General features: G+C 49.8%; 1 protein-coding gene across 1 annotated transcript in view; it reads right to left on the bottom strand.

Moving 5' to 3' along the window:
* Prkca (protein kinase C alpha) overlaps window positions 1-27,448 on the bottom strand; it is a 392,576-nt gene that overhangs the window by 46,142 nt on the left and 318,986 nt on the right. The window contains exons 9-13 of the mRNA XM_076869171.2: window positions 13,692-13,829; window positions 12,475-12,648; window positions 10,247-10,338; window positions 7,658-7,720; window positions 6,679-6,817 (exon numbers count right to left, since the gene is read on the bottom strand). Of these exons, the coding sequence (XP_076725286.1) occupies window positions 6,679-6,817; window positions 7,658-7,720; window positions 10,247-10,338; window positions 12,475-12,648; window positions 13,692-13,829 (606 nt within the window). The remainder of the gene's footprint in view (window positions 1-6,678; window positions 6,818-7,657; window positions 7,721-10,246; window positions 10,339-12,474; window positions 12,649-13,691; window positions 13,830-27,448) is intronic.

The raw sequence follows: 27,448 nt of genomic DNA, 5'->3' as shown, positions 1-27,448 counted from the left end.
AAGGCGGAATTGACTCAAGTATTAAAATAAGGTAAGAGAGGAGCTTAGCCCTGGTCTAGGACATAGAAGGCATTCAGCAAGGAGCAGCGATCCCCCAAATCCCCCGGGGACCTGGTCTTTCTGTAGGGGAGGGGAGGAGGGGACAGGAGAAGGGAAGGGAGCAGGGCTGGCCTGCGGACCAGCAGGTGCCCAGTGCTGTCAGCGTGGATTGGGCTCCGAGGCCGGGAGACCCTGCAGGAGCTGTAGGAGGGCGATGAAACAGGTGAATCACACAGCCCACCTGGTCCCCAGGAAAGACCCGAGAACTACACAATTCAAGGAAGAGCCCGCAGGGCAGCCAGGCTTTGGTCTTGAAGTCTTGCTCCGAGCAGAGCGGGGCCTTCATTTTCCCTGGCAATGCGGAGACCTCGGCCCTGACCTCGACAGAGGGAAATTGGCCTCTGATGGAGAGAAGGCCGCGCTGGGCTTATCCTTCTCTGTCTTTAATCAAGAGCTTTTCTCCGCTCCCTCCCCAGCTGGTGTGGGGCCAAGCAGGGAGCGGCTGGCGCTCCCCCCGCCTCTCCCTCCCTCCCTCCTTGTGGCAAGGGCTAATTTACTGCCTGACTGCCTGGCTGTGCCCACGGAAGGAGTCATTTTCTCATCAAGTTTTCAGATCCTCGGTTACCGTCTACCCCTCTCCCCAGCCCCTTCCCCAGAGCCACAGAGAGTCTCTGAGACAGCAATGGCAGGGGGTGGGGGAGGAGCGGTACAGGCTGATGTCCCATCCACCTGCAGACCCTCAGGTCCTCCAGCCCATCGGCCTCTCCTGCTGACAATGAGGCATGCGGCCCCTCTGCCCTGTGTCCTGTGCCACTGCCCCTCACTTATGATAGCCCGGGGATCACCCTCATAGTCACCTGGCTCCAGAGTTCCTGCCTCTGAGCCTCCAACCTTGTCCCACCTCCATCGCTACCTTAGGAAGGCGGCCTGCACCCCTCATCCCGAGCACAGACCAAGAGCCCAGCACGGCCCAGAGCCTGGGTGGGTGCTCAGCAGTAAGCACAGCAGCGAGGCTGCCCTTGCAGGGTTTAGTGGGATGGCAGACAAATCCCGTCCATCAGTCCATCCTAGTCCATCAGAGGGGCATGAGTGCCACGGAAACATCAGGGGCAGGGGCCAGCAGTGTGGGCTGGGCTGGAGGCTTGCAGGTTCACACGGGGTCCTCAGGACAGAGGACCTTCCCAAGCTGGGAAGTGAAGGCTGGGGGGAGGGAAAAGAGGGAGCACATTGATGCTTGTGTGGGGGCATCCTAGGCAGAGGGAAGAGGAGGAGGAGGGAGAAAGTCTGGCAATGTGAGGGGCAGAAGGGAATTCGGTGCAGCTGGTCGAGAGATGAGTTCAAGGGTTTGGGGGAGGCATGGTCAGGGAGGGAATGTGGAGTGTCTTAGTTCATTTCCTGTCGCTATAACAAAATACCCGAGGCTGGGTAATAAAGAAAAGAGGTTTATTTAGCCCATGGTTTTAGAGGTTCAAGAACATGGCATCAACATCTGCTCTGCTCTGGTGAGGGCTCCCTTGGAAGTGTCACAGGGCAGATGGCATCATGGTGGGAGTATAGTTGTGTGAGGAAGAGATCACAGGGTAAAACAGGAAGCCAAAGTGCAGGGATGGGCCAGTCTTGGTGTCTCATAACAACTCACTCTCTTGGGAACCAACTGAAGTCCCACAGAGCTACAATCCGGGTTCCCCTCTTTTTGACCTCCGAGGTCCTGGCCAAGGTCGAGCTCGCTAATGCCTGCCTTCTCTGGAGTAAGGCTACGGCCTCCTGTTCTTTTGTACATACCTTGGTCTTTTTTCTCCCATCCCCAAGCTGCAGCTCCCTCTGCAAAGGGGACCTTGACCCTTCCATAAGAGAGGTCACACTTGATGGCCCCTGGCTGTGTCTCATGGTGAAGGTTGCTTTTACTACAAGGTAGAGCCGCTTGGAATAACAGGTGGGTTTTATATAAAAATGCAGCTGCCTGGCCTCTGACATGGGCATCACTGGCCTGGCGTTCCCACGGGGCTGGACTGCAGAAGCTGCACCCTGGGGATAGGTCTCCTCCCTCTTATCCAAACTCCAACCCTCATAGGACCTGCCCATCGGCTCCCAGGCAGAGGGCTGCAGGAGAGCCAACCATGCCCAATGATCTCCCAAGTGATTTTAGCCACAGCAAAGGTGACATCTGATATTGCCAAGAGGAATACTGTCCTGTCCCTGTCTTGAAATCCACATCTCTCCTGGGCTGTATCACCCCCCTGTCTAACTCCCCAAGGAAGATTCCTCCAGACCCCCCTACTGGCCACACATCCCCAGGCCTGGGACAGTGCCAGGTACTTGGTAGGCACCTGATGAAGGTGCGGACCGACAGATGCCACCTGCTGGGTAGGGGCTTGGGTGTTTCTGGTTCACCTTTCTGGTTCTCAGGGGTTTGTCCAGCATTAATGGCTGGATCACATTCTGAGTCACTGAATGTGTCTCTGTCATGACTCAGCACCTGGATCCCGGTTCAGAAGGAGGCAGGTCCCTCTTCTCAGAGACGCCCAAGATGAGATAGTCTACGACTGAGTGCTTGACTTTAGTGCCCTTCCTCCCCTAACTCTGGAGACGATGCTATCTGTGAAAAGGATCCTGCAAGTACAAGGTGAGGCTCTTGAGGTGGGCAGATGATCCCAGATCACCCAGGGGCCCCAAGTCCCCAGTCGCCTTTGTGAGTGACATTTCCAGCCTCGGCCCTGTCTTTACTGGTTAGAGAGATGCTACAGGGTTCTGGGGTCAGGAAGCCCTCGGTCCACATCCACCTTTGCCTGTCACCAGCTGTGAGATCCTGGGCAAGTCTTGGAACCTCTGCTCATGTATAACATGTGACAAACAAGAAGATGTGCCCAGAGGGCTTGGTACAGAGTAGACGGCAACACGTCATGGGTGAAGTCCCCTGCGTGTGATCCTGCATGGTCTCCTACCGAGTCTCCAAGGACAACCTCTCGGGGCGCACTCTAAGCAAGCTTCTATGCCCTGCAGCAGGGCACACAGAGGGACACTTCCCGTGCAGCGTCTCCTTCTTCCAGGAAGGAGAGGACAGTGCTGGGACTTGGGGTCTGATTCTTGGCCGTTGAGAGACATCTGGCTGTGACAGGGTCTCACATCCTGAAATGGTCAACTCCCAGAAGGATCAGCCTCACGTGAAGCTTTTGTTCTGCCTTCTCAGGGACCCTCACTGGCCCTGGAATTAGGTGTTCCACGTCAAAGCAAAGAGGACCCTTTGTGTCAGCTTCAGGGATCATTTCTGAGTTAGCACCCCCACCCCCTTCCATGGGTGTTCATCTCAAGTCCCCAGCTGCCTTTGTGAGTGACATTTCCAGCCTCGGCCCTGTCTTTACTGGTCAGAGAGATGCTACAGTATTAATCGATTTCAAGGTTTCTGAACAAATAGCCGTACATGTTTAAGCCCCTGCTCTGCCTATTAGGGGAAATGCCATCGATGATAATTATGCTGCCTCTGCCTGACAGGAAGATTTACACAGGAGACAGAATGACTGCAACCTCTGAGAAAGTCCTGAAACCTCGGACCTGTTCGGTCTTTCCCGAGACGGCAGGTATTCCTGAGGCCAAATGCATCAACTTCCTGAATGCAACCAGGACAAAGGCCAGCAAAGCAGACAAGACCTGAAGTCACACTGACACGGTCCCAACAGAGTGGCTGGTGGGCTCAGTAAAGTCATCGGGACCGAGACCCAGCTGTGCCTGCTGATGTCTGCAGAGTGCCACCTCTGCCACACCCGGGGGCAGCCGGATGTGCTTCTGGATCCCTGAAGGCAAACTGCGTGGCACAAGAAGCTTCCAGAAGGCGGTCTGCATACTTCATGGCTCAGTAGTCCCTGAGCAGGAAGGCGGATGATGGTGTTTCTTACCATTGGGGGCTCACATGAGTCACCGCGGCCTCAGTCACCTCAGCTGAAACAGTGGCCCCATGGGAACTCTCTCGGGGGTTTGTTAGGAGGAATAAGTGAGGGAAAGCATCTGTGGCACCTGGTACACAGCAAGCACTCAGTAAACGGTGATCACACCATTTATTACTGGGCGTAAAGAGAAGAGAGGAAGGAAGGCTTTGGAAAAGGGCGTCTGGAGCAAGAGCAGGCTGTTCCTTGAGTACGAAGAGGCCCCAAGTTCCCCAGATCTGCCCAAAGTGTGATTAAGGTTGAATGACGTCCCCGTCCTCGTCCCCAAGACCTGTCACTGTCACCTTTTCATAGTAAGAAGGACTCTGCAGGTACAGGGTGAGGCTCTTGAGGTGGGAAGATGATCCCAGATCACCCAGGGGCCCAGCAGAACCAAACATCCTTGTTAGAGAAGAGGGAAGCTGGGGGTTGGAGCTGGAGAAGACGGAGAGGGGCCAGAAGATGCCAGGAGGCAGGGGACGTGGGAGAAGGCACCCTGAGAAGGAAAGAGGCAGCCTCCAGCTACTGGAGGAGACCAGGAAACAGGTTCTCCCTGAAAGCTTCCAGAGGCACGGCTCTGCCAACAACTGGACTTTAACTCAGAGGGACTGATTCTGACCCCCAGGTTCACCCTGTGTTCCGAGCTGCTGACCTGTGGCTGTTTGGTGCAGTAGCAACAGGAAGGTCATACACAGGAAGGACACTGAGCAGCAAAGACCAGCCGTTCAAATGGGTGAATCTTGATTCTGCGGGAAGGGGACCCTGTCAACCCTGGTGCCGTCACGCAGTTGACGTGCTACCCATCACGGGAAGCTGACCGTGTGATCGGCAGACCTGGCCTTCCTGGAGACGAGGTTCAAAGTCACCTTCACTCCTGGAAATGCTGCCATCCTCTGTCACCAATCTACACGGCATCTGGTGGGTTGTTCCCTGGAGCCTGCTCAGCACCTGTCAGTCGGTAGGAGGCTTCGGAATCCCCACTACATCCAGAGGAGTAGTTTTTATTGTACCATCAATTTGTCACATTGAAAAATGTGACTATTTAAGTTTAAGTCATGCCTGGAGGCACCAATGAGTGAGCTTTTGAGGGGAAACCTCCAATAACTTATATGTCAAGATGACATGTCGCTATGGCCATGTCATCAGAACTTGATTTCCCAAGTGCAGTCTGTTTGAATGTGGTCTAAGAAAATAACAAACAAAAAAGCCCCTAAGAGGAGAATAAAACTCAGTTTTCTTTCTGGAACAGTGACCACCATTGCGAGTCATATTAGGAACAAATAATGAGGGTCCACTAGGTGCCAAATGTTGCACGAGGCCTGTTACTCCTTGTAGCAGTTCTTAGCAGGAATGTGCCATTATCCCTAACTCACCACTGAAGAAAGGCAGGTGTGGGGGGGGCTAAGAGACTAGCCTGAGTTCCCACGGTCCACAGACAAGAGCAGATTGAAGCTCACAGAGGTCTGATTCCGAACTTGTCTTTCCCGGTATTCCCTCTGGGTCTGAGACAAGTGCATGGGCCACTATGATGGACAGATGTGGGATCCACTGCCCACAGCCATTAGGGGGACTCTATGAAGACCTCGGGTTGGTCCGACTTTGCACCAGTTACTTTCTGTTATGGTCTGGATGTGAGGTGTCCCATCAAAGCTCATGTGTGAGACAGTGCAAAACGGTTCAGAGGAGAAATGATTGTATTGTGAGAGTCTTAACGCAATCAGTGAATTAATCCCCTGATAGGGATTAACTGAGTGGTCACTGAAGGGGTAGGGTATGGCGGAGGTGAGAACTGGCGGCCTGGCTTTGGGGTATATAGATTTTGTGTCTGTAGAGTGAAATCTCTCTGCTGCTTCCTGATCATGATGTGAGCTGCTTCCCTCTGCCTCTCTCTTCCGCCATGTTGTTCAGCCTCACCTCGAGCCCCAAGGAATGGAGCTGGCCTTCTGTGGACTAAGACCTCCAAAACCCTGAGCCCTTAAATAAACTTTTCTTCCTCTACAGTTGTTCTGGTTGGGTCCTTTAAGTCACAGAGGCAAAAAAAAGCTGACAAAGACACTTTCCATCAGGCTGGGTGCAGGTGGGGAAAGGCTGCTGCATCTGCAGGGCTGTGTGAGGACAGGAAGTGGCCTTCATGTTGACCCAGGGTCACACACCATTCTATCAATGGCACACATGAAGCTTCCCAAGATAGCAAGAGGATTCCTCAGTACGTGTTCTACCAAAGACACAGCAGTACAGCCCACTGCTGGGAGGATTCAAACCGTGGAACCATTTAGCTTTCAACAAACCCAGAGGTTCTTCCTAAATTAGACACTGAACATCAAGTAGCATGGAGCACGCATTCCTCGGAGGTTGCTAAAAAAGCTCTTATTGCAACCACCTTGCAACCCAGCTTTTCCGGGAGTGCTTCACAGGCTGCTCCCCCACCCATCAGAGCCTCTTAAATTACCTTGGCCACGGTCACATGAGAAATGCAGCTTACCATGCAGCTAGCCCACATGCACACCTAACACAAACCAAGGTTTCACGAGACAAGACGAGCCCTACTGAGTGCAATGAGCTCTCCCATTTCCTCTTCCTAAGTTCGTCTATTGTTCAGTCTATTTGGTGGCCATGACCCACACACGGACCTATGGGATTCACGAATGACCCCACATTCCAGTGGGTATTGTGTTTGCCATTTGATTTCCTGATCTATAAAAGAAGGACTGGGGATCCCTACCTCTGGGGCGATGTAATCTGGAGTCCCACAGAAGGTCCTGGTTGTGACTCCATCCATCATGTGTTCTTTGCACATCCCAAAGTCAGCGATTTTGATATGTCCTTCGGAATCCAGCATGACATTATCTAACTTCAGGTCCCTGCAAAGAAGCAGGGCAACATCAGAGTCCTTCCCACGACAGGTCAGGGTTTGCTTTGGAGCTGGTGAAACAGAAGGATACTTAACTAGTTGCCATCTCAGGGGTATTTAAACTGTACGTCCCTGGGGACCAGGGGCCAGGAGTTCTTATGTCTTTATATCTCCAGAGCCTCACACCAAGTCTGGGATATGGTGGGAACTGGCACATTGAGTGGTTGTTTCTAGGAATCCAGACAATCCAGTTTATGAGGTCTGAGGAGATCCCATCATTTGACTTATTATCGTGCACAAGATATGGGTGGGGTGGGGCTGAAACACAGCCGGGTTTGAGAAATTATGAGTTTCAAACCACCTCACACCCTTCCTCCCGCTGGTACCAATGTCCTTTTAGGTACTCTTCAGTCAATACTGGAAGACATTCTCTCTCTGGTGCCCCACTTGGACTGCAGATAATGAACAAAGGAATTTGACTCAGTAGCTCCCCCTTGCTTCTCCCCAGCTCCCCGGGGCTCTTTTCCTGCTGAGTATCTATAGTGGCAATTCTCTGTCCATCGCTCTGACCTCCATTCCAAACAAAAGGCAGAGGAAGGAGCTGTCGGGAGAGAAAACCATGTTTTCTTATGGAAAGTAACAATGAGATCTAAAATCTTTCAGGTCTAAGATCAGAAGTGATACGGGTTTGCCTCAAGGCTGCAGGGACAGGTAGTCCCAGCAGATCCGTGTTCCCTGGGGGTCACCCACACCATGCCATGCCCAGAGTCCCCATGACAGAATGACATGCCCAGGGAGGCCCAGCAAACCTCTCCACAGTGCTGCTGCTGGAAGGGCTTCAGATACACACCTATAAATGATGCCTCTTTTATGAAGAAAGAACAATCCGATGGAAATCTCTGCTGCGTAGAATCTGCAAAAGGAAATGGTTCGGGTTTCTGCCTGGCTTCTTAAGACTTCTGTATCTTCCAGAGTCTCACATTCAGGCATCAGAGATAAAAAGAGTGTAAGACCTTAGGCTTCCCAAGATTGCATCATCCCACAAGTGTTCTTCCAACCGTCAGCCCCTTTCTCTGCCATCTCGTCACTCCGGCTCACCGGGGTCAACGAGACAGGCTTATTTTTCTTCACTGGGGAAGGTGGTTAGGGAATTTGCTGCCGACAAAATGCTTTCTAATATAACCATTTAAAGAGTGGCTACCTGTTAGACTATTCCATGTCAGGACACATGGCAGAGTAGAGTAAATTTCCATTTTCCTATTCATGGGCAGAATGCACTGGTGTTTGAACATACAATTACTCCCTGGATGACAAATGCAGCTGTGATGAACTCGAGTTAGTTCATTCATTCCCTGAAGTGCCGGGATAAATGGGACATACACCATGATTCATACCTGAGTCTGCCCTTTTACATAATTCATAATAAGAGTAGCTACTACCATCCCTTCCAAATCATTCGTAGGTTAATATCTGAAACTCTGAGAAAATGTAGAGGGATGTTTTAAAATTTGCATAGCATTTAAGAGTCTTTGAAGTTTCAAGAACCACAAGTTTGCGCCTGGGCAAATATCACACCCGGGAGACCTAAAGTAAACACATACTGTTTACAAGAGCAGAGAAGTGAAATCCCTGATGGTGAATGCTAGGCTTTGAATGGGGGACCGTCTCTGAGGCTGGCAGAAGAGATAGGATCATGGCTGATTTTTTCACAATTTTCATGGTTTTTTTCCCGTAATTAAAAAAAACTTTTCTGTAATACACATACATTAAAAGAGGATTGGGCAAGGCATGTTTATGCTGTTTATGACACAAGGTGCCCTCTTGTGATCCCAGCACCTCGGGAGGCTGAGGCAGAGGATGACAAGTGCCAGGCCGGCCTAGGCAATTTAGTGAGACTCTGCCTCAAAGAATAAAAAGGACTTGGATGCTGCACAATGGTACAGAGCCCCTGGATTCAATCCCCAGTCCGGGGGTGGGGGGGATGCGGGGAGGGAACAGAAGAAAATAAAGTGGCTATTTGCTCTAAAGCTCTGTGCTCTAAAGCTTTCTTCTGCAATCTGAGCATTTTAATGCCCTGTAACTCACAATGTTAAGGAGGAGATAAGGCAGGCATTTCTAAAACACATTTAAGGACAAATAAAAGCAGAAAAAAAAAACCCCTTTATATTTTTAAAGTTTGCTACCAAAGAATTCCCTATTGTGCCTTCAGTTAATCTCTCCTGGGGCAGATAATCCCGCACAGGCCAAATATTGCTCTGATTTATCTTTTTAGACGAACAGTGGCCGGACTCCTGTTCATGTTGGCTAACTGGATTAGTGGGGTGTACATCTAATTTGGGGAAATAAAATAGCCATTTGCTTAGGTTTGCTTCTGTTGAGTTTCCAGGGACTTCCTGGCCCCTGAGAAATGGGTCAGTGTTCCAGGTATCAAAGTCCCTCCTCCGACCCATGATGACTCCTCCATCCCCACACGGAGCTGGCGGCTCCACTCCTGCATCCCAGCCTCCAAGGCGCATCCCACAGAAACACTCCAAGCTGGGCTCGCGTTCCTTCCTTGCCAACCGCATGCTGCCCTCACCCAAGCCTAAGCTGGGACATGACAGACAAACGTTTCTGTCACTGAATTCTGCTTTTCTTCCTCCAGAATGTTTGTTAAGGATATTTGCTTCTCTCTGGCTCCAATCTGAAGCCCTAATTCCAGCTCCATTTCGTCTGCTTAAAAAGATTCCTACTGACCCCTTTGTACCAGCCCCTACATTCCTCCTGCCCACCCCACTCCTCTCTTCAGCCAGAGGGTGCTGTGAGAACTTGGTCTCATGGGGGTCAAGTCCCAGTGAAGCCCCTCCCCTCTGTCCTCTTTCTCAGCCCCGCTCCCTGCCTGTGCCCTCTCCCGGCTCACACCACCTGCTGAGCCACTGGCCTGGACTTGGTCTCACCTCTGTCCACATCCTCTTCCTGGCCTGCCTGTCTCTGGGTTGGGCATTACCTGAAGACTTGCTACTCTCAACCCCCGATTTTGGGGGGCCTGGGTTGTGTTCTGGGCATTTCCCTACAGTTGGAGCCATGCATGATAATTTTCTGTGACTTCTCAAAGGCCAGGTTAGAGCATGAGCTTCCCAGGGAGGGGGAGCCTCATCCTCACGTGTCCAGTGCCTGGTGCACCGTGGGTGTGCGATACCCATTCGCTCAATGAGCAGTGAGGGACTCCACCCCTAAGGGTGGCACGTGGTGGCATGGGTATGCACCAGCATCTCCAATTTACTGGCAACAGAATAAACAGCTCCTGTGGAAACATCTAGAAGGGACCTGTTAACACATCTATTCCCTTGGGAAGTTTCCCAAATGAGCAGGGCCATCTTGGACATCCAATCTAGTAGAAGTTCCCAGTTGACAGTACTGGGCCACCTGAATTACAGGGCTGGAAAAAAAAAATACTCACACTGCTTGTGGCTCCTTAAATTTTCCTACTTGCTGAATGTGGTACATGAGGTCCCCGCCATTGACGTACTCCATGACAAAGTACAGCCGATCCTGCAGACAAAGGTGTACACGTGAGCAGGGATCCTTCCCCATAGGTAGCCTGGTTTGCATCCTCATTAGTCAAACTTGGGCTGCACTGGAAGATCTGCTCAGTTTGAAGCCCTTCACATTTTTTTTTCCAGCTAAAGAATAAGTGATATACCCTCCTGCCCAAGGGCCTTGGGATGGACGCTCATTACATAACCCTAAACTAATGGCTGTCTGCCTCCTGGTTACATACATTCCTCATTACAGTAACGGCTTCAAACATTCTTCCTTTTTTCCCTACATGCATAATATATTTCTCAGCCAGGCGCACTGTGAGGAATCCACATGGGCCAATCAGTTCATTCCCACCAATGTTTCTTGATGATGCAAGTGTGTAAAACTTGGTTTGCAATGTCAAGGAGGGTGGTATGCTGCTGTGTTAATGTGCTCAAATGGATCTTCTGAAAACTCACCCCTTGGATTAGGCTGGGCTTCTAAATTGTACCTGCTTAATGACATCTGTCAGGTAGGGGAGAAGGAGGACCATAACGGGAGAGGTTAATCCAATGTTCTTTGGTAACCACTAGGTCCCCAAATCCTGTATTTTCATTTTCTCTGTTACTGGTATATGAGGTGTTGGCCACACGCAGGGCATTCATCATACAACCAGAGAAGTGTGCATATTTATGAGGACATTACGCTGGGCCAGATGGGAGAGGCTGAGCAGCTAACATCTCAACACACGGAGGTAAAAGCTGACCTCTGCTCTCTGCTAGAGAACATCCCCTTTTCACAGAGGTTATTAAACATTAAAGTGCTGCTCAGGGAGAAAGGCAGCACGGTGGAGCTGGTGCTAAGAGCCAGGAAACGGCTCGGGGAGCGTCACTCTCCGGCTCTTCAGTTAGAAACTTCAATTTCGGCTTCATGTCTTTACTTCGTAGCTTTCTGGGGCTTAATTGGTGTGAGCGGGGTGACGGCAGCTGGGCTGGGATCCAGGGGTTTGCTTCTCTTCCCACCTTGCTGCTCAGCCCTCCCTGCCACTCCTGGGGCGGGGAGTCTGGGTGCTGCTGAGAGCAGGCAGGAGCCCGGGGTGTGGCCAGAGCGCAGCCGACACACAGTGCCCAGCGCCCAGCTCTGCAGCCTCCATGGAGCGCTGACACGCTGTGGCTCTGTGGCCATCTTGAGATTCTACAGGCCCAAAGCAGGAGGGCCCTTCCCAGGGGTTTTTAAAGACACACATAAGACGCCAAGTCGATTTCTGACCACGGTGCGGTTGGCAATAGTAACTGTCCCGACCCAATGATCACTGACCATTGAGCCATATTTAAAGGGAAAGCCCACCTGGTGCCGTCTAAAGGTCTCGATTTCTTATAGGACAATTGCCAACCCCACAGCTGACAGATCAGTGCTTTGGGATTCTGCCCACCCCTTCCAAAACGTTTTGCTCTATGATAGGGGTTAGTAGACTTTTTCCATAAAAGGTCAGACAATAAGTATTTCAGGCTTTGTGTGTCTCTTGTATCTAACTGCTCAGCTCCAACGTCTTAGCATGAAAGCAGCCACAGGGGACAGGTACGTGACTGAGTGGGACTGTGTCCCTAGAAAATGATTTATGCATGCTGAAATACGAATTTCATCTAATTTTCACATGTCATGAAATACTGTGTTTGGATTTCTTTTTGGTGACCTTTCTTACAGCTCAGGGGACATACAAGGCTGGTCCTAGTTTGCCACTCTTGTTGAGTGTCTGAAACAGACACACGTTTTTATAAAATGGCATCTCCTGAGGTCCCAATGCCATGCGTGGCAGCTGGACAAGTCGTCAGTCTCACAGAGGCAGGACTGTGAATTCATTCTTAACTTTTTTGAACCCCCAAAGAGTGACTGTACATCAGATGCGATTTAAAAAAATATCTTTCATCTGGTTGGTGGAACCCATGAAGGAAGGAGAGGCCCACTGTAAATGTTTGCTGAATTAAATGGAATGAGTGCCACGTCTCCAAGCCGAGGACATCACAGAGGGGGATGACCCAAATCTGCCATTGCCAGGTTGGTGGGACCTGTCCCTGTCCCCTGGGCTTGGCATTCCATCCTGCCTCTCCCAGGGATGCTGAGGGCAGGTGGGCACCAGGCCTCAGAGACACAGCCCCGGGGCCTTACCACCGTCTGGAAGCAGGAGTGCAGCTGCGTCAGGAACGGGGGCTTGTCAAGCAGCGCCAGGACCCGCTTCTCCACCATGGTGCACTCCACGTCGTCGTCCTGAATCACCACGTCCTTCTTCAGGATTTTGATGGCATACAGTTCTTCTGTTCCCTTCCTGTCAGCAAGCATCACCTGGGAACAGACCCAGAGCAACCTGAACACGGGAGGAACCGGGCCAGCTGCAAGTCTGAACCGTGGGATGGGAAACTGCTTAGCTAATTCTGCTACATGTTGCAGTGTCCCCTGAAGGTCCTGTGTAAAGGCTTTTGGTCCCCAGGGTGATGCTTTTGGGAAGCGGTGGAACCTTCAGGAAGGTGGGGTCCTTGTGGAAGTCCTTGGGTTTTTGGGGGAATGTCATGCCCTTGAAGGGATCTGTGAGACTCCAGTTTCTTCATTTTTTTTTCCGCTTAGTTTCCCGGCTGACGAGGCAAGGAGACTGCCCCACCATGAATTCCCGCCATGTTGTGCTGCCTCACCAGAGACGAAAGCAACGGGGCCACTCAATCATGGACTGGAACCTTTTTTCTTTATCAATGAATTGACTCAAGCATTTCATTATACTGAAGAAAAACGAATACAAACTTTACATACAAATTTGGAAATGTTGTGCATCACCACAAATTAGATTCTTCCAGCACTTGCATAACTTCTAAATGATTGAGATTTGTACTGCATACCTATTGTCACCTGGGGTTGCTATTTTGGTTGCTAAAAGGAATATTCACATTCTCTATGAGGATTAGTCTGAATTCATGCAAGTTTTCAGAAACATCCTTAGGGTACATGCGATGGACCTTTATAACATCCCTCGCCTGGAACTCAGACTAAAAGGCAGGATGGAAATCAGTTCCTGGAGTGGTCGTGAGTCTTGGCACCACTGAGACCCAGTGAAGGAATGCAGGCTGACGGCTCCACCATCCCATATGACCCCATACTTAATTTCTAGTTGTGTGAATTATTCAACTAACATTTTGGAACATCCCCTCTGTTCTGAACAGGTGACGCATGAGAACCTGCTGTTAGTGCTCTGGATACAGTTGTTTTTAATCACAAGAAGTAGGAAGCATTTGAGGAACGTGTACAAATACCCAGGGAAGTCTAGAGGGCTATTCTTGAAACTTCAGGGAGAACAAAACCAGCCCACCACTCTCTGCCCAAGCCCCTCCACTTCTTACCTTCCCAAAACTCCCCTTCCCCAGCACCATGAGGAAATTGAAGTCGGTGAGCTTCACTCTGTCGAGGTTGTTGGAAGGTTGTTTCCTGTCTTCAGAAGGACTGATCACTTTGTTACCCGCGGGGCCAAGCTTGGCTTTCTAAACAACAAGCAGAGACATGAAAGGCCCTTGGTCATTTTTCCAAGGAAAGAGTGACAGAAAGCAGCACCTGGGATCCAAGTTTGATGCCAGTTGGAAGGTGGGAGGTGGGAAGGGGAGGAAAAAGAATCTGAGAGCCAGATGCGGCTCCTAAAGCAGCGGCTGTGCTCCCCGAGGGCAGGTTCCCGGTCTCAACACCACACCTGGTTAACCCAGGAGTCAGGCAAGGGCACGTCAGTTCTAATTCCGGGATGTAAAAGCCAGCTTTGGGGAGTGGCGGGGGTGGTGGCTCAGCAGTAGAATGGTTGCCTAATACCCGTGGGGCCCTGGGTTCCATCCTCAGCACCACATATAAATAAAATAAAGGTAGTGTGTCCACCTACAACTAAAAAACATTTTTTAAAAAAGTCAGCTTTGGGAAAAATGGTACATTATCACTATCGATACATAAAGGAAATAAACTATGGCTGATATTTTCATCATCTATAGATTTTCTGATTTAAAGTTCTTCTGCATAAAGGAAATTTGTACCCAGGCGAAGAGGGAGAAGAAAGTCCTTTGGAGAGGAATGATGTAAGTGGCAAGGTGCGGGGATGAGTTATTGCTACTTTCAAAGGCACAGCAAGGAGAGCAGGCTCTCTGTTTGATTTTTTTTTTTTTTTTTTTTTTTTTAAAGAGAGAGTGAGAGAGGGAGAGAGAGAAAGAATTTTAATATTTATTTTTTAGTTACCGGCGGACACAACATCTTTGTTTGTATGTGGTGCTGAGGATCGAACCCAGGTCGCACGCACGCCAGGCGAGCGCGCTACCGCTTGAGCCACATCCCCAGCCCCTCTGTTTGATTTTTAAAAGTTAAGAGTCAAACTCATAAAAAGAAATGGGGCGTGCATGGGAACCTGGTTTCGCATAAAACCGGAAGGTTCCGGAAGCGTGGTGAATGATACTCAAGCAATGGAAGGAGGTCTATGCACTAGGTTCCCCATGTGACGGCGCTGGTGGGGGCCACACTCACTACTCTCATGGAGAATCCCCATGTCCCTGGGGAACAGCAGGAGGGCTCAGAAGAAAAGGGGAGATGAGTGGGATCCTGTGGGTGTGAACATCCTGATAGTCAGCAAGGCGCAATGGTGCACGCCCGTAATCCCAGTGGCTCGGGAGGCTGAGGCAGGAGGATCACAAGTTCAAAGCAAGGCTCAGTAACTTAGTGAGGCCCTAAGCAATTTAGTAAGACTCTGTCTCTAAATAAAAAATGTAAGGGCTGGGGATGTGGCTCAGTGGTTAAGGGCCCCTGGGTTCAATCTCTGATATCAAAAAGAAAAAAAAAAAAAAGATGGCCAAGGAGATATAACAGGCATTTGAGAAGGGCTTTACTGTGGACCAGTGCATTGGAAAGACGGGTCCTTAGCTCTAGGGGAAAATGGGATTTGCAGTTTTCTTCTTTGGCAGCAGAGAAGGCTCAGGAATCATCCACACTCCCTCTTTGAGAACCAGCCTCCCTTGCTGCACAATTAGAGTGAGCCACCCTGCACCGGAGCCTTTGCCTTAGCAGAGTGAGCCCCTTCAGTGGTCTCTGGATTCCTGTCCCTAATGCTGTGTTTTGCACAGAATATGCACCCAACACTTGGGTTGAATGAATAAAGAGATGAAATGTCAGTGTCTCTACCCGATGCTGTGTTACGGGTGATGCTCTTCCCCATAGAAGCAACTCATTTGAACAGGATGGAATCTCACAGCTCGAGTACGTGCTCTTAAGAACTGAGCACACGCGTTGAAGATGAGGGGGAGGTGGTCCTGGCATTTTTGCTTCAAACCTAAAGGTATTGAATATGATGTGCTCGTCGGCAAGTTCAAACTTTCCCTCTGGTTGGGTAGCGGGGTCTGCTGCGCAATAGTAAACTGGCAATAGATCGACAGAAGCGGCAGAGGCATTCATTTAAAGTGCACAGGTGCTAAACAAAATATGAAACTCAAAGAGGGGTCAGATGGCTGAGGCTGAAATACTCTCTTCACAGGAGAGAGGGAAGTGGAGGGGGATCCGACAGGGGGAGGAAAGAGTTTTCAGGGGAGAGAACGAGCCTGGGAACAATGAGTGGTCTGGGACAAAGTCCCTCTGGGCTCTGAGTGTGGTGTCTGATTTCTAGTCTCTTCCTGTGCAGTCAGAGAACAATCTTTAATACAGAAAAGCAGATGTGATCGGGTAGGTCTTGCTGATCATCAGGCCTGGCCCTGAAGGCTTTGGGATGCGCACGTCTGATCTCAACTCTGAGATTCCTTGGGAATGGAATTTCAGTAAGATTGGAAGTCAACTGTGTTCCTTTCTGGCAAATCTGGTCTTTAGACAGATAAGGGAACTTCCGAGAAAGGCCCTCCCTGCAGCTGTGCTCCCCAACAGCTCTCAGTTTGAAGTCCAAAGCAGCATATTTGGGGGTATTGTTTTCTGAGCCCATGAGTTCTGCCTCTATTGGGAGTTCACAGAGGGAAACAGGTGTGAACTTGGGGCCACTGGAAACCCTGACGGGCTGTGACGATAAAACACGAATCACAATGGCACATCACGGTGTCTCCCTTTGGCCGAGGGTGGAAGGGATTTTAAGGCAGATTTGTGAGAAGGAGCTAGAATTCACGATCAAGTTCCACTGGGGACCCCTCAGTGGTGGGACCAGCCCAGGCCTCCAGACATCTGCCCATCATGATCACAAAGTGGAGAAACTTCCTGGTCTGTGTCTAAATTTGAAAGAATCATGGGAAGTCTACGTGAGACAAGAATACCGCCCATGCCGCTCTTTTGCTCTTCTGATTTAGGAAAAAAAAAAAAAAATGTTATGAGAAAGAGGCACAAAGATCAATTTTATCTTCTCAGGAACTTCATAAAGAACATCTAAAAAAAAAAAAACCCCAAAACCCAACCACGGTTATGATTCATGGATCCGAGGTGCTTGACACACTTCAGAACATTTTTACCTGGGGAAGCTGCCATTCATAGTCCTAGGTGGATGCCAACTTCCACCTAGTTAGGGTTGGATGGGAGGTGTCCCCAACAGCTCATGTGGGAGACAATGCAAGAATGTTTAGAGGTGAAATGATTGGGTTATAAGAGGTTTAACCTAGTCAGTGCATTTATCCTGATAGGGATTAACTTGGTGGTAACTATAGACAGGTAGGATGTGGCTGGAGGAGGTGGTTCCTGGGGCGTATATTCCCTGCCTCTCTCTCTCTCTCTACACACACACACACACACACACACTCTTCCACCATGATGTTCTGCCTCACCTTGAGCCCTGAGGAATGGAGCTGGCCTTCTGTGGACTGAGTCCTCTGAAACTGTGAGCCCCCAAATAAACCTTTCCTCCTCTAATTGTTCTTGTCAGGTCTTTTGGTCACAGCAGTGAAAATCTGAAACCCACCCTGCAGGCTCTAGCCAGCTGCTCCTGACTCACAGGTGTTCCTAAACAGCCATGCAGTCATGGAATATTGGCTGATGCAGGCGACGGCCTCCGGATTAGATATGGGGTCTTGTTGGGCCATGACACAATGGCTTCGTGAGTTTTATGCTGTGACCTTAGACTATTTACAGGGACAAGATATTGCCCACAGTTAGGCTGAAGGGAGGCAGAGACAAAAGCATTTTTTGCATTCCAAAATTCTGAGCCTAACTGCAATAAGATCTTGGACTCAGTCTGAAAAGCCATGAATTTTGGAGAAACCCCCACAAAGGAGACTCTTGATCCAGAAGTGGAATCTCAACAGGACAGAAGGAGGCTCTAAAGGGCACATTCCACTGTCCTTTCTTTTTGGCCAGAAGCAGTATTGAATTTTCTGTGGATGGCAGAGCAGGTGGTTGGCTGGGAAAGAGAGAGGCCATCATGTAGGGCTCTGAGCAGGCCAGGGTGGCCACACTAGCCACATTCATGCCTGAGGGCTAGATTCTCAGTGGTTTGGCCCAGGGGGTAAGAGTAGATTTCTCCCCACCCTGGGCCAGCCCTGAGATAACAGCAGCATCTTCATACAGCTGTCCCCCATCCTGAGTGGACTTTCGCCAGTAGAGCACCCTGAGCTGCTCCACACTGCCACCTGCAGGCCATGTTGTTGAAGGCCACGTAGCCACCAGATACTGAATCTTTGCAACAACTCTTCTGCTATGGTGGTCTGGGCCTGGCTTTGGGTAAGCCCTACTCCCAATCTGGGTCCAACAGATAATGAGATAGGAGGAGACCATCAGCGGATACCTAATAGCTGTCATGGCAAGGGGAAAGGTTGGGGCCCACCATGCAGGACTCCCAGGCAGGTCACAGACCAGGGCTGCAGCCCAGATGCTATGAACTGCCTTGACTTCCAGTCCACGGGCAGCACTTCCTTTGCCTGGGCCACTGATTCTGTTTCCCCTTACCCTGCTCGTGTGCCTTCTCCCCATCCCTCAGGGTCCAGCTCAACTGCCATTTCCCCAGAAACCCGTTCCCTGAAGATGCCCTGAGACTCTCCCTCACGGTTCCCTGGGATTTTCTTCAATAGCGTGTGGCACCTGGTAAATCTTTGTGGGTGCACTTGTTCAACACCTCTTGCAATGTCCCTCGGTCATGCCCTGTCTTCTTCAGATCACTCCTACAATCCCCCTCTCCTCACGGCCCCATCTCCATGCACTGTGGCACTGGCCACTTGGCCGGCCTCCCTGTGTCCACCCCGCCCTGCAGGCTGTTCACTGGAGGCATCCTGCTAAGGGGTCAGGGCAGGCCTGTCCTGTCCTGGTTTCACTGGCTTCCTATATGACAGAGGGATGGTAGGAGGAGATGGCTTTCCACTCTCTGCCTAATTCCCATCACTCCCCAGCCTCTCTCCCAGCCATACCACCTCCATGATGTTCCTCATTCTGCCTTGGTCTTGGCCTTGCCTTTCTCCCTTCTGAAAGCTCAAAGCCACCAGTTCAGGGTGGTCACTGGCTGACTCTCTCCCTACTCCATCACCTCCTGCTCCCTCCTGCTTCCCCTTTCTTCCTAGGCTTGTCACCACCGACTGCCTCAGTCCTCATCTGAGAGGTTTAGTTCATCCCCCAAATCCAGCTCAGGGGCCTGCCCTGTGGCAGACGCTGTGCCCACCCACATGCCCTGAGCTGTCAGCTCTGCACACCTGTGGACACCCGAGGCTGAGGTGGGCTGGGCTTCCATCGGCCACTCTTACAGAGTAGCCTGAAGGCCCTCCAGTCACTGCCCCTTCCATCTACTGCAGGCTGAAGCACATCCCAGCTCCTCGTGGACTGAGCTGCCACTGCCCAGTGGTAACCAGCGCCGTAGCGCACCCTCAGCGGGCTTCCCCAGGTCACATCCCTACTCTGCACCAGTGTCTCTGGGGATCTCTTCCCAAATGAACCTGTTCTTAAATTCCACTGCTGAGTCAGCTTTGGGGGAACCTAGACAAACACACCCACCTTCTTCCTGGACTTAGGGATATACCTCCCTCACTGGACCGTGCAACCCTGAAGGCAAGGAACGCGTCTTCCTCAACTTTGAGTCTTTAGAACAAGCACTACCTGGGGCGCATGAGTAGGATCCCAGCATTCATCCACATGCTCACGTATGTTCATTAAGGAGTGGGGCTGATCGAATCTGCAGGGGCCAATTTGGAACCAGCTCTGGTTGACCAGATGACAAACTTTAATACAGAAGAGCAGATGTTATCAGGTAGGTGCTGCAGACAATCAGGCCCGGGCTCTTTAAGCTCTGGGATGTGCACATATAATCTTAACTCTTTCCACAGAGCCATCCCTGCTCCTGCTGGGACAGCTGCAGAGAGGTGCTGTGAGGGCATTGCTGCCCCCAGGGAGGTGGGCACACAGTACCCTCACGAGAGGCCAGGCTGGCCAGGTGAGCTAGGCCAGCAAGCCCTAAAAGTTTCTCTGAAGGGATCCTCTGTGGAGTCCGGCTTGCCCGAGCCCAGCTGGGAGCTCTGGCTGAAAAGCAGCCCTGAGCCCCTAGCTGCCCACTTTTTCCTCTGAGCTTTTGAAAGCGTTTGTTTGGCAACTGGCCTCCCAGCAGGACGGAGGCCTGTCTGGGCTCACGTCTTGTGGACACGACTCTAGTTGTCATGGAGGTAATTGAGACCTCACCAGGAGTGCAAACAAAATCAATATATGTTTAAGGATAAAGCTGAAGCCACAGCTCAATGCAGAGATTTCAGAAAACCAGAGAAGGCACAGGAGAAGCGTGGACATGGCCTGGCAGAGGGGCTGGTCCGGCTGGGGGAGGGCAAGCAGGAATTCAAACCGCAGAGACTGAAAAGCAGATGTGTCCTGAAGGTGGACACGCAGAGAAGAGCACTGATGGGGGCTGCTGACCTGAGTAGACGTTAGCCCTATCCCTGTCTCACTCGACCCCAAGTTATGTGAAGAAGGTGAAGGAAGGGGGCGCTCTGAGCAGCAGCATGGAGACCTCGGGCTCCTCATCTTAGCACAGTGAGACTGCATCCCTAGGCGGCATCCCGGGCTGGGCTGCAGGTGGAGCCGGGCAGCCTCCACAGCACCCGCCATCGCCCCCGACTGTGGCACCTCACTCACACCCTTCCGCCTGGTCTTCTCTGCTTTGCTCCAGAGGGAGTCGGTGGCACCTTTGCTGTATGACCGTGCCTTGAAGGTCATTGGTATTCAGGGGCAACTGCAGGCTGCCTGGGTCTGGGTTCTGCTGGGCCAACTCATGGGCCAAACTCCTGTGCAATCGTTTGAATATGGTTTATCTCCACTAAAACTCATGTTGCAATTTAATGGCACATGTAATAGGCACTGAGAGGTGGTGGGTGCTGGGGCAGAGCACTCATGAACAGATCAATGCTTTTCTCCCAGGAATGGCTTAGCTGTTGCAGGAGCTCAGCCCCTTTTCTTTCTTTTCTAGGTGCTGGAGATCAAACCCAGGACCTTATGCATGTGCTAAGCACATGCTCTACCTCTGAGCTGCACTCCCGTCCCCCTTTTCTCTTTTAGCATGTGCCCACTTGCTCTTCCATTTTCCACCATGAACTGAAGCAGTATGGGCCCCTCACCAGAAGCCTAGCAGGTGCTGGCGTCATGCTCTCGGACCTCCAGAACTGTGAACTAAATAAAACCCTTTTCATCATAAATTACATAGTCTCAAGTGTTCTGTTACAGCCACTTAAAACAGATCTATGATCTAGAGCAATGTGTGAGGTTACAGATGGGTTTTGTGGGTGCTCATACCCTGCCAGGAGTCTCAAGGGCTCCCACACTCTCAGGGGGTAAGGGGAATGGGTCTTGGCTCCAGTCATTTGCCTTGATTTCCTGTGTGTTTAATGTAGCCCTGAGAAGCTGGGCTAGCACTGGTAAAGGAAAAGACCTTGGCTCATGGAAATGGCACAGAGACTATTTTCAAAGGAAGTAAAAATGGAAACAACAGATGTATAATGTTGTAAAACAGAATAAAGTGACTTTAAATGCTGAAGCCTTAGCATGCCTTCAAGAAAAATTACACTAAAGCACAGCATGCTTTACCGGCTATGACTAAACAACTCAGAATAAAGGATTTTTAGGTGCCACCAAAGATGGTACCTTAGCATTTGGTCACGTCTGGCTATAGGATGCTACTTGGATCACCAGGCTGTGAGACTTAGCAGTGGTGTCTCCAGATCAGGGAATTAACTAGCAAGCAACTCCTAAGGCATCTCATTTGGTACCATTGACATATTCTTTGAAGTCATAACCGTTTGCAGTCACTGAAGGTGTTTACAGCCCAAACTCTGGTGGCCTCCTGTCAAGCAGATCATACCAAGTGAGTCTGCATATTGCAAACCCCAACTCTTGCAGGTTGGTTTGAAATACAGTCCATGTATATAAGCACAGGTGCCCCAGGAGCCCTGCGTGTGTCACATGAGGGGCTCTCTACACTCGGCTCACCATTAGGGAGTTTTTGAGTTAAAAATCAAGAGGAGGCCATGCCAAGCCACTTGCACTCCAGACCTTTGGAGGCCTCGATGGCGGGAGACACTTGTTCTCCATTAGGTTAAACAGCTGGCTGCCACGGAACTGTGACAGTCTGACCTACGGTAACACCAGTGTCCCATAGCTTAATACCACAGATGTGCTGTGGTGTTGGATTTTGTATAATGAACATATTAGCTTTGGTATGTGGGGAAACAGACCAAGAAGACACGGGGAAGCTGCTGTCCGTGACCACCAGCCTCTTGCAGGAAAGCCCTCTGTCTTGGAATTCCAACAAGAAGGCCGACTTCCGCCAGTGTGAGTCCAAGTGCAAAGACCCACCCGCAGTAAGAATGCAGACTGGAGATGGAGGGCAGCCTTCCCAGTGGGCCTGTTTTCATCCTGCAGGGTTTTGGGCAATGCTCTGCAGAGCAGGTTAATGTCTAGCCACGCCACACTTTGAATGTGCCCACTCACTGACTTTGTGAGTGTGTCTTCAGGAACACAGTATCTCCTAGCATTACTGAAAATGCGGCTTTGATGAATGTATTTATCAAAGATGTTTGCAGTGAGTGGAGAGATGAACTGGACAACAATGTTCGATTCTTTCTACTTCTAAGATTCCAAGGGTGGAGGGGCCAACAGTGAGCAACTGTAGGAGCAGATGAATTATTGTGATTTTCTCCTAGAATTATTTTTTTGGGATGGGGGTTTGGTAAAAATGCTCTTGTTTCAGGGTTTATCTGAGCAGCCCCAGCCAAAAAACAAAACAAACAAACAAAAACAAACAAACAAACAAACAAAAAAACCTCTGGTGTTTCAGTGCCAGTCCACCAATCAGGGCATGGTCAACAGTCATAGCTGTGTTACATGCAGCCAAGGCCCTCAGCATAGCATTGACCCGGGAGGGTAAGTACTTATCTTTCCCCCTGCAGTGCTAGTTAAGAGTGATCAAGTGTTTCAGAAGAAGAAAGCCAGGAGGGACCAGGAAGGGGTTTCCAAAGAGGCCATTAACTGGGGAGGTGTGTTAACACCACGAGGCATGACATCTGACATCTGTTCCCTGCTACTCAGTAACCAGGCAACCTGGTAAAATGATGCTACTTAATGGGCAATTACAGCCTCCTGGGTAGCACAGCTGGAGTCAAAGAGATGGTCACCATTCTCTGGCTCAATGAGTTTTCATCTGCTGGGACAGGACATACGGAGTACGCTGCTGCCGCCTGAGAGCCTCTGCACTTCCTGCCCCCTCTGATTCAGATGGGCACAGTCCTGTCCCTGTTCCAGCGATGCCTTAACCTGAGGTTCCCCAACCCCCACTGCTGATGACTGTCTGGTGGGCTCCTTCCTGTGGTCTGCAGCCCTTCCCACTCTTCTCGCTGCCTATTTTACTTTTCTCTTCTTGTTTGTCATCCCTCTCCCTCCACTGGGACGAGCACAGGGACCTGGACAGTCTGTCCACTGCTGTGTCCATCTCTAGGGTCCAGGACGTGTCTGGATGTGGTTGCCCTCAAGCACTCTCAGAATGAATGCCTGGGTGGATGGTGAAGGCAACGACTTTTCATGTAACTTTTTTTGAAAGGCAGAGTTGCTGCTTTGTGACAATTTCTATGATGCAGCTTCTTGTTATAAAGTAATTCATGTCCGTTTTTGAAAATTTAACAGTCATAGATAAATACAAAGAAAAAAAAACCAACAAGGAAAAATTTAAATATGCATGATTTCAGCACTGGGAGATAACCATTGTTAACATTTTGGTGGATATTCTTCTAAGCCTTTCTTTCATGCTTTCTTATTTGATACACATAGAATTACATTGTTTGAAATCTGCATTATTTTAATGACTGCGTGATATCTCACTACATGGCTCTAGGAACCACTGCCCTATTATTGGATTCTAGGTTATTCTAATTTCCACCAACATGCAGATGAACAGTTTTTAGTTCAAATTGCCATGCCGAATTCAGTGCTTTCCTTCCTTTATCAAGGTTCAGGAAACTTGAGTTCTACAAATATTTCTGGGCTTGCAGACCAAATACTGTCTTTGTTATAACTATCAACTCTATTGTTTTTGTGCAAAAGCGACATGTCTGAATGTGTGGCTGAGTGCCAACAAAACGTTCACAGAAACAAGCGCAGCCAGGATGGGACTGTGGGCTACAGAGTTTCTCACACCCTATGTTTTGCAGGTTCTCAAATCATCTTTATTATCAGTGGAACGTAAATAAAATGACTCTGTCTCCTTGCTAACCTATCAAAACAGCAACAATTAAGGACCCCAAATGCACCTGAATTCAATTACTACTCAGTATAGGAAAATGAAGTGTTTTTCCCACCCTGCCCCCCAACCAAACAAAGTGGTATTTGTTCAGCAAGCCAAAATTTAAGGGAGACACATTAAGTCATTTTCTTAATGAGAAGCACTTCTATGGACACAGCCGCTTGGGCTATTGCTACTGTTAAAATGAATTTGCAGGAAGCCAGCAGGCCTCTGTTGTCATGACAACTGAGCCATATTTCAAGGATAAGTATGGGACCCCAAACCTATAAGCACTTATGCCTGATGTGGAAAATGCAAAGTGCTTAGTTTTCTTCCTATCAAGTATCCTGATGTGTTATTTTCTTTGCAGCCAGCCTATTGTTTCCCCATTTCCCAGATTAGTCTATTGGTCATTGCCATGTCTGCAAGGCTGGCTCATCTTTAAGGGGGACTACTTGCTCACCTAAGCACACGCGGAATAGCTATTGCCCTTGGTTCTTCCCAGTTGCTAAGAGTTCAGGATCCTCTTTTGAAGATCCTCCCAACTTCCCCTTTCTGAGTTGTTCCACCTGCAAAAAATCCCACTTCTCTCCCACCAGGGGGCTGATGGCACCTTACAGGAAGGCCTAGTGAATGGCTGTGACATATGTTTTGATTAATTTTTTTGAAACCTGTTATTTTTCTGCCAGGAGTACTCCTTTGGGGATTAAAATCACACTGGATGTGTGACTCAGCTGTGGCAGGGTCAGGAGTCACACAAACTCACAGGTGCGATCAAAATAAATGGTCTTCTAGACTGTGCACAATGTTGCCAAGAAGCAGGGAAATTTTCTCTGCTACTGGGAAAGCAAAGCAAATAGGAAACGGACTGGGGCCCTGGGAAAGATGATTCCCCAAACCAAGGAGCCACTGGGAGCACAGAGAAATGATTTCATCGATTTCACAGTCATGTCCATTATGAAGTAGAGGTCAGGCAGGAGTTCACTGCTATCTCGGATTTTAGGGAAATTTTTATTTGCAAATCTTTACTGCCCTCTTGTGGTGGTTATTTTCTACAGTGGCTACATCTTGACTGGGATTTTTAAAAATATAAATATAAATATATATATTTAGTTGTCAGTGGATCTTTATTTTATTTATTTTTTATGTGGTGCTGAGAATTGAACCCAGTGCCTTACACATTCTACATGCAAGGCCAGTGCTCTACCACTGAGCTACAACCCCAGCCCTTGACTGGGATTTTTTTTTTTTTTTAAGCAGAAATCTAAGGTTCACTATTGAGGCCTATATGGCCAAGTCCTAATAAGTGCTACAGGGCTACACAAACTGTCTCTTCTCAGCTGCACCTTTATGGAGATGAGTGAAATGGCTACTGGGGGAACCAAGCCTTTGCAAAAGGCCAGTAGAACTTCAGAGTGGGGAATGATGCCGAACGTGGGTTGGGGACGCCCTGGAGCTTTATTTCTAGAAAACAACAAAACCCCAAACAGTTCTAGACTTCTCTGAGTCTCCTAGCTCTTCCCCAGCCATTGGTTGGGTCCAGACTCTGCAAGTCACAGATACGAAAAGTGGGAAGAAGAGAAAAGGAGGCGGTGCGGGCTGCCCCGGGGGAGGGTGGCCAAGAGGGCCACTGTGTCTTAGAAGTAGAAGCAAAGAACAATCTGGAAAATAATGAGAAATGATGACTGTCACATGAGGCAGGATTCAGTGAAACAGCTACTACTGGGGAATTCAACTGGAGCTAACGGAGTGCAGGACACCAGCTCCCTGAAGTCAGTAAACAGCAGCCCGGCCATCATGGCTGGGCAGAGGCAGGAAACATATGAGCAGGGAACCCTGTCCTGAGCAAAAGGCTCGGAACCTGTATCCTCAGAGAGGCAGTGTTAATTTTTTTTTAAAGATCCTGTCCCCAATACGAAGGATATATTTGCTCAACTTTCCAATTTAAATTTTTTTGCAAAATGACTCTAGCTGATGAGAGCAAGCATTTTGAAAATGGAGCCAACTGCCATTAAACTTGGCATAGAATTTTCACAATTGCTGATTTCATTAAGTCTTCCTGAGCAGTTTTAAACCACACCAGTTTTTTAAAATCAGGGACCTACTTAAAGCTCTGTGGAATACTTGCTTCCACAGCCGGCAGCTGTGCTGCTCTGGGCCCTTTGCTGGGCTGTATTCTGGGCTCTCCAGGGCAAAGTGCTCCCGGGAAAGCTTGGGGCACTCTATGGTGGCAAGCGTGTGAGCTGGAGTCCACCAGGTGTGGACTTGAATGCCAGGCAAGGTATTTATACTCCTCCAAGCCCTCCGTTTTCTCACCTGTTAAATGGACTAAAACTCCTTTCCTCATCTGTGGAGAGCAGTGACAGAGAATGGGAGACAATGTCTGAGATTGGGGTCTCTGATGACCTGTGGCATGACTGGTGCCTGGGAATGTTCCTGTGGAGGGGCACAAGATACTTGGCTGCTGTGGGAATGCCCTGCGCGAGGAAGCTCTGTGCAAGAGTCTTATCAGTGTCGACCTTGATCTCAGGCATACAGCTCCAGGGAGAGAGGAACTCTCTTGCTAGACAACCACAATGTGTCACCAGCTCTCCTGCTCCTGAGCCTGTCCGCTTAACAGTAACTTTAAACAACAGACTTTCTTGAGCTCCTAACACTGCACATTGCAACTGTGGAAAAGCTACATTGATGTTTCTAGTCTTGTAACTTTCTGAATACAAAGAATAATGCTTGCATAGTCTTTAACCTGATAATGAGACATATATAAATAAAGACTGCTGGCATAACTCTTTAAATCCGCTTCTCCATCAGAGAGCAGAGCTCCACTTGACCCCAGCTTTATCTTTAAAATATGCATGTGTGAGTCTTCATCTCATCTCCCTTTGCCCCTCTCTGGAACCCACTAGTTTGGCCGCGTGGGTGGGTTCCTGTCGTGACAGGGCATGATCAGGGTTCAGTAGCTCTTAGCAGCTGCCACTGAAGTTTGGTCATACCCATCAGCTGCTGCAAGGAGCCTGTTCAAAAGAGAGAGCCCTTGTCCAGGAAGGGGCAGAGGGAGGAGAAGACACCTGGGAACATGGCTGTGCAGTCACAGGGTTTGCCTGTCAGCTGGTCTCTGGGACAGGAGGCGGGAGGGAGTCCAAGGGAAAGATAGGGCTCCTTCCCAGCTCTGCCATCGCACAGGCCTGGGGGCATCAGGTGCTGCTGGGGTCAGGGGTACTTTGCTTTCCATGCAGAACATACACCTTAGTGCTCTGGCCCTCCAGGTCTGGAGGCTTGGGGGCCACAGAAGGTTGAGGTATGGCTCACGAGGGTGCATTTTCCCACAGAAAGCAGTGGAGGGGGGGTGGCTGAGATGCAATATCCTCAAGAGCAGAGGGCCTCGATTTGGGAAGGAAAGTTGTGTAGCCAGATGGGTTCCCCCTCACCCAAGATGCTCCCAGC

This window comes from Callospermophilus lateralis, chromosome 11 (genome assembly GCF_048772815.1).
Source record: "Callospermophilus lateralis isolate mCalLat2 chromosome 11, mCalLat2.hap1, whole genome shotgun sequence".
Lineage (NCBI taxonomy): Eukaryota > Metazoa > Chordata > Mammalia > Rodentia > Sciuridae > Callospermophilus > Callospermophilus lateralis.
The sequence above is the reverse complement of the archived record's forward strand: the minus strand, read 5'-3'. Positions and strand labels throughout refer to the sequence as shown.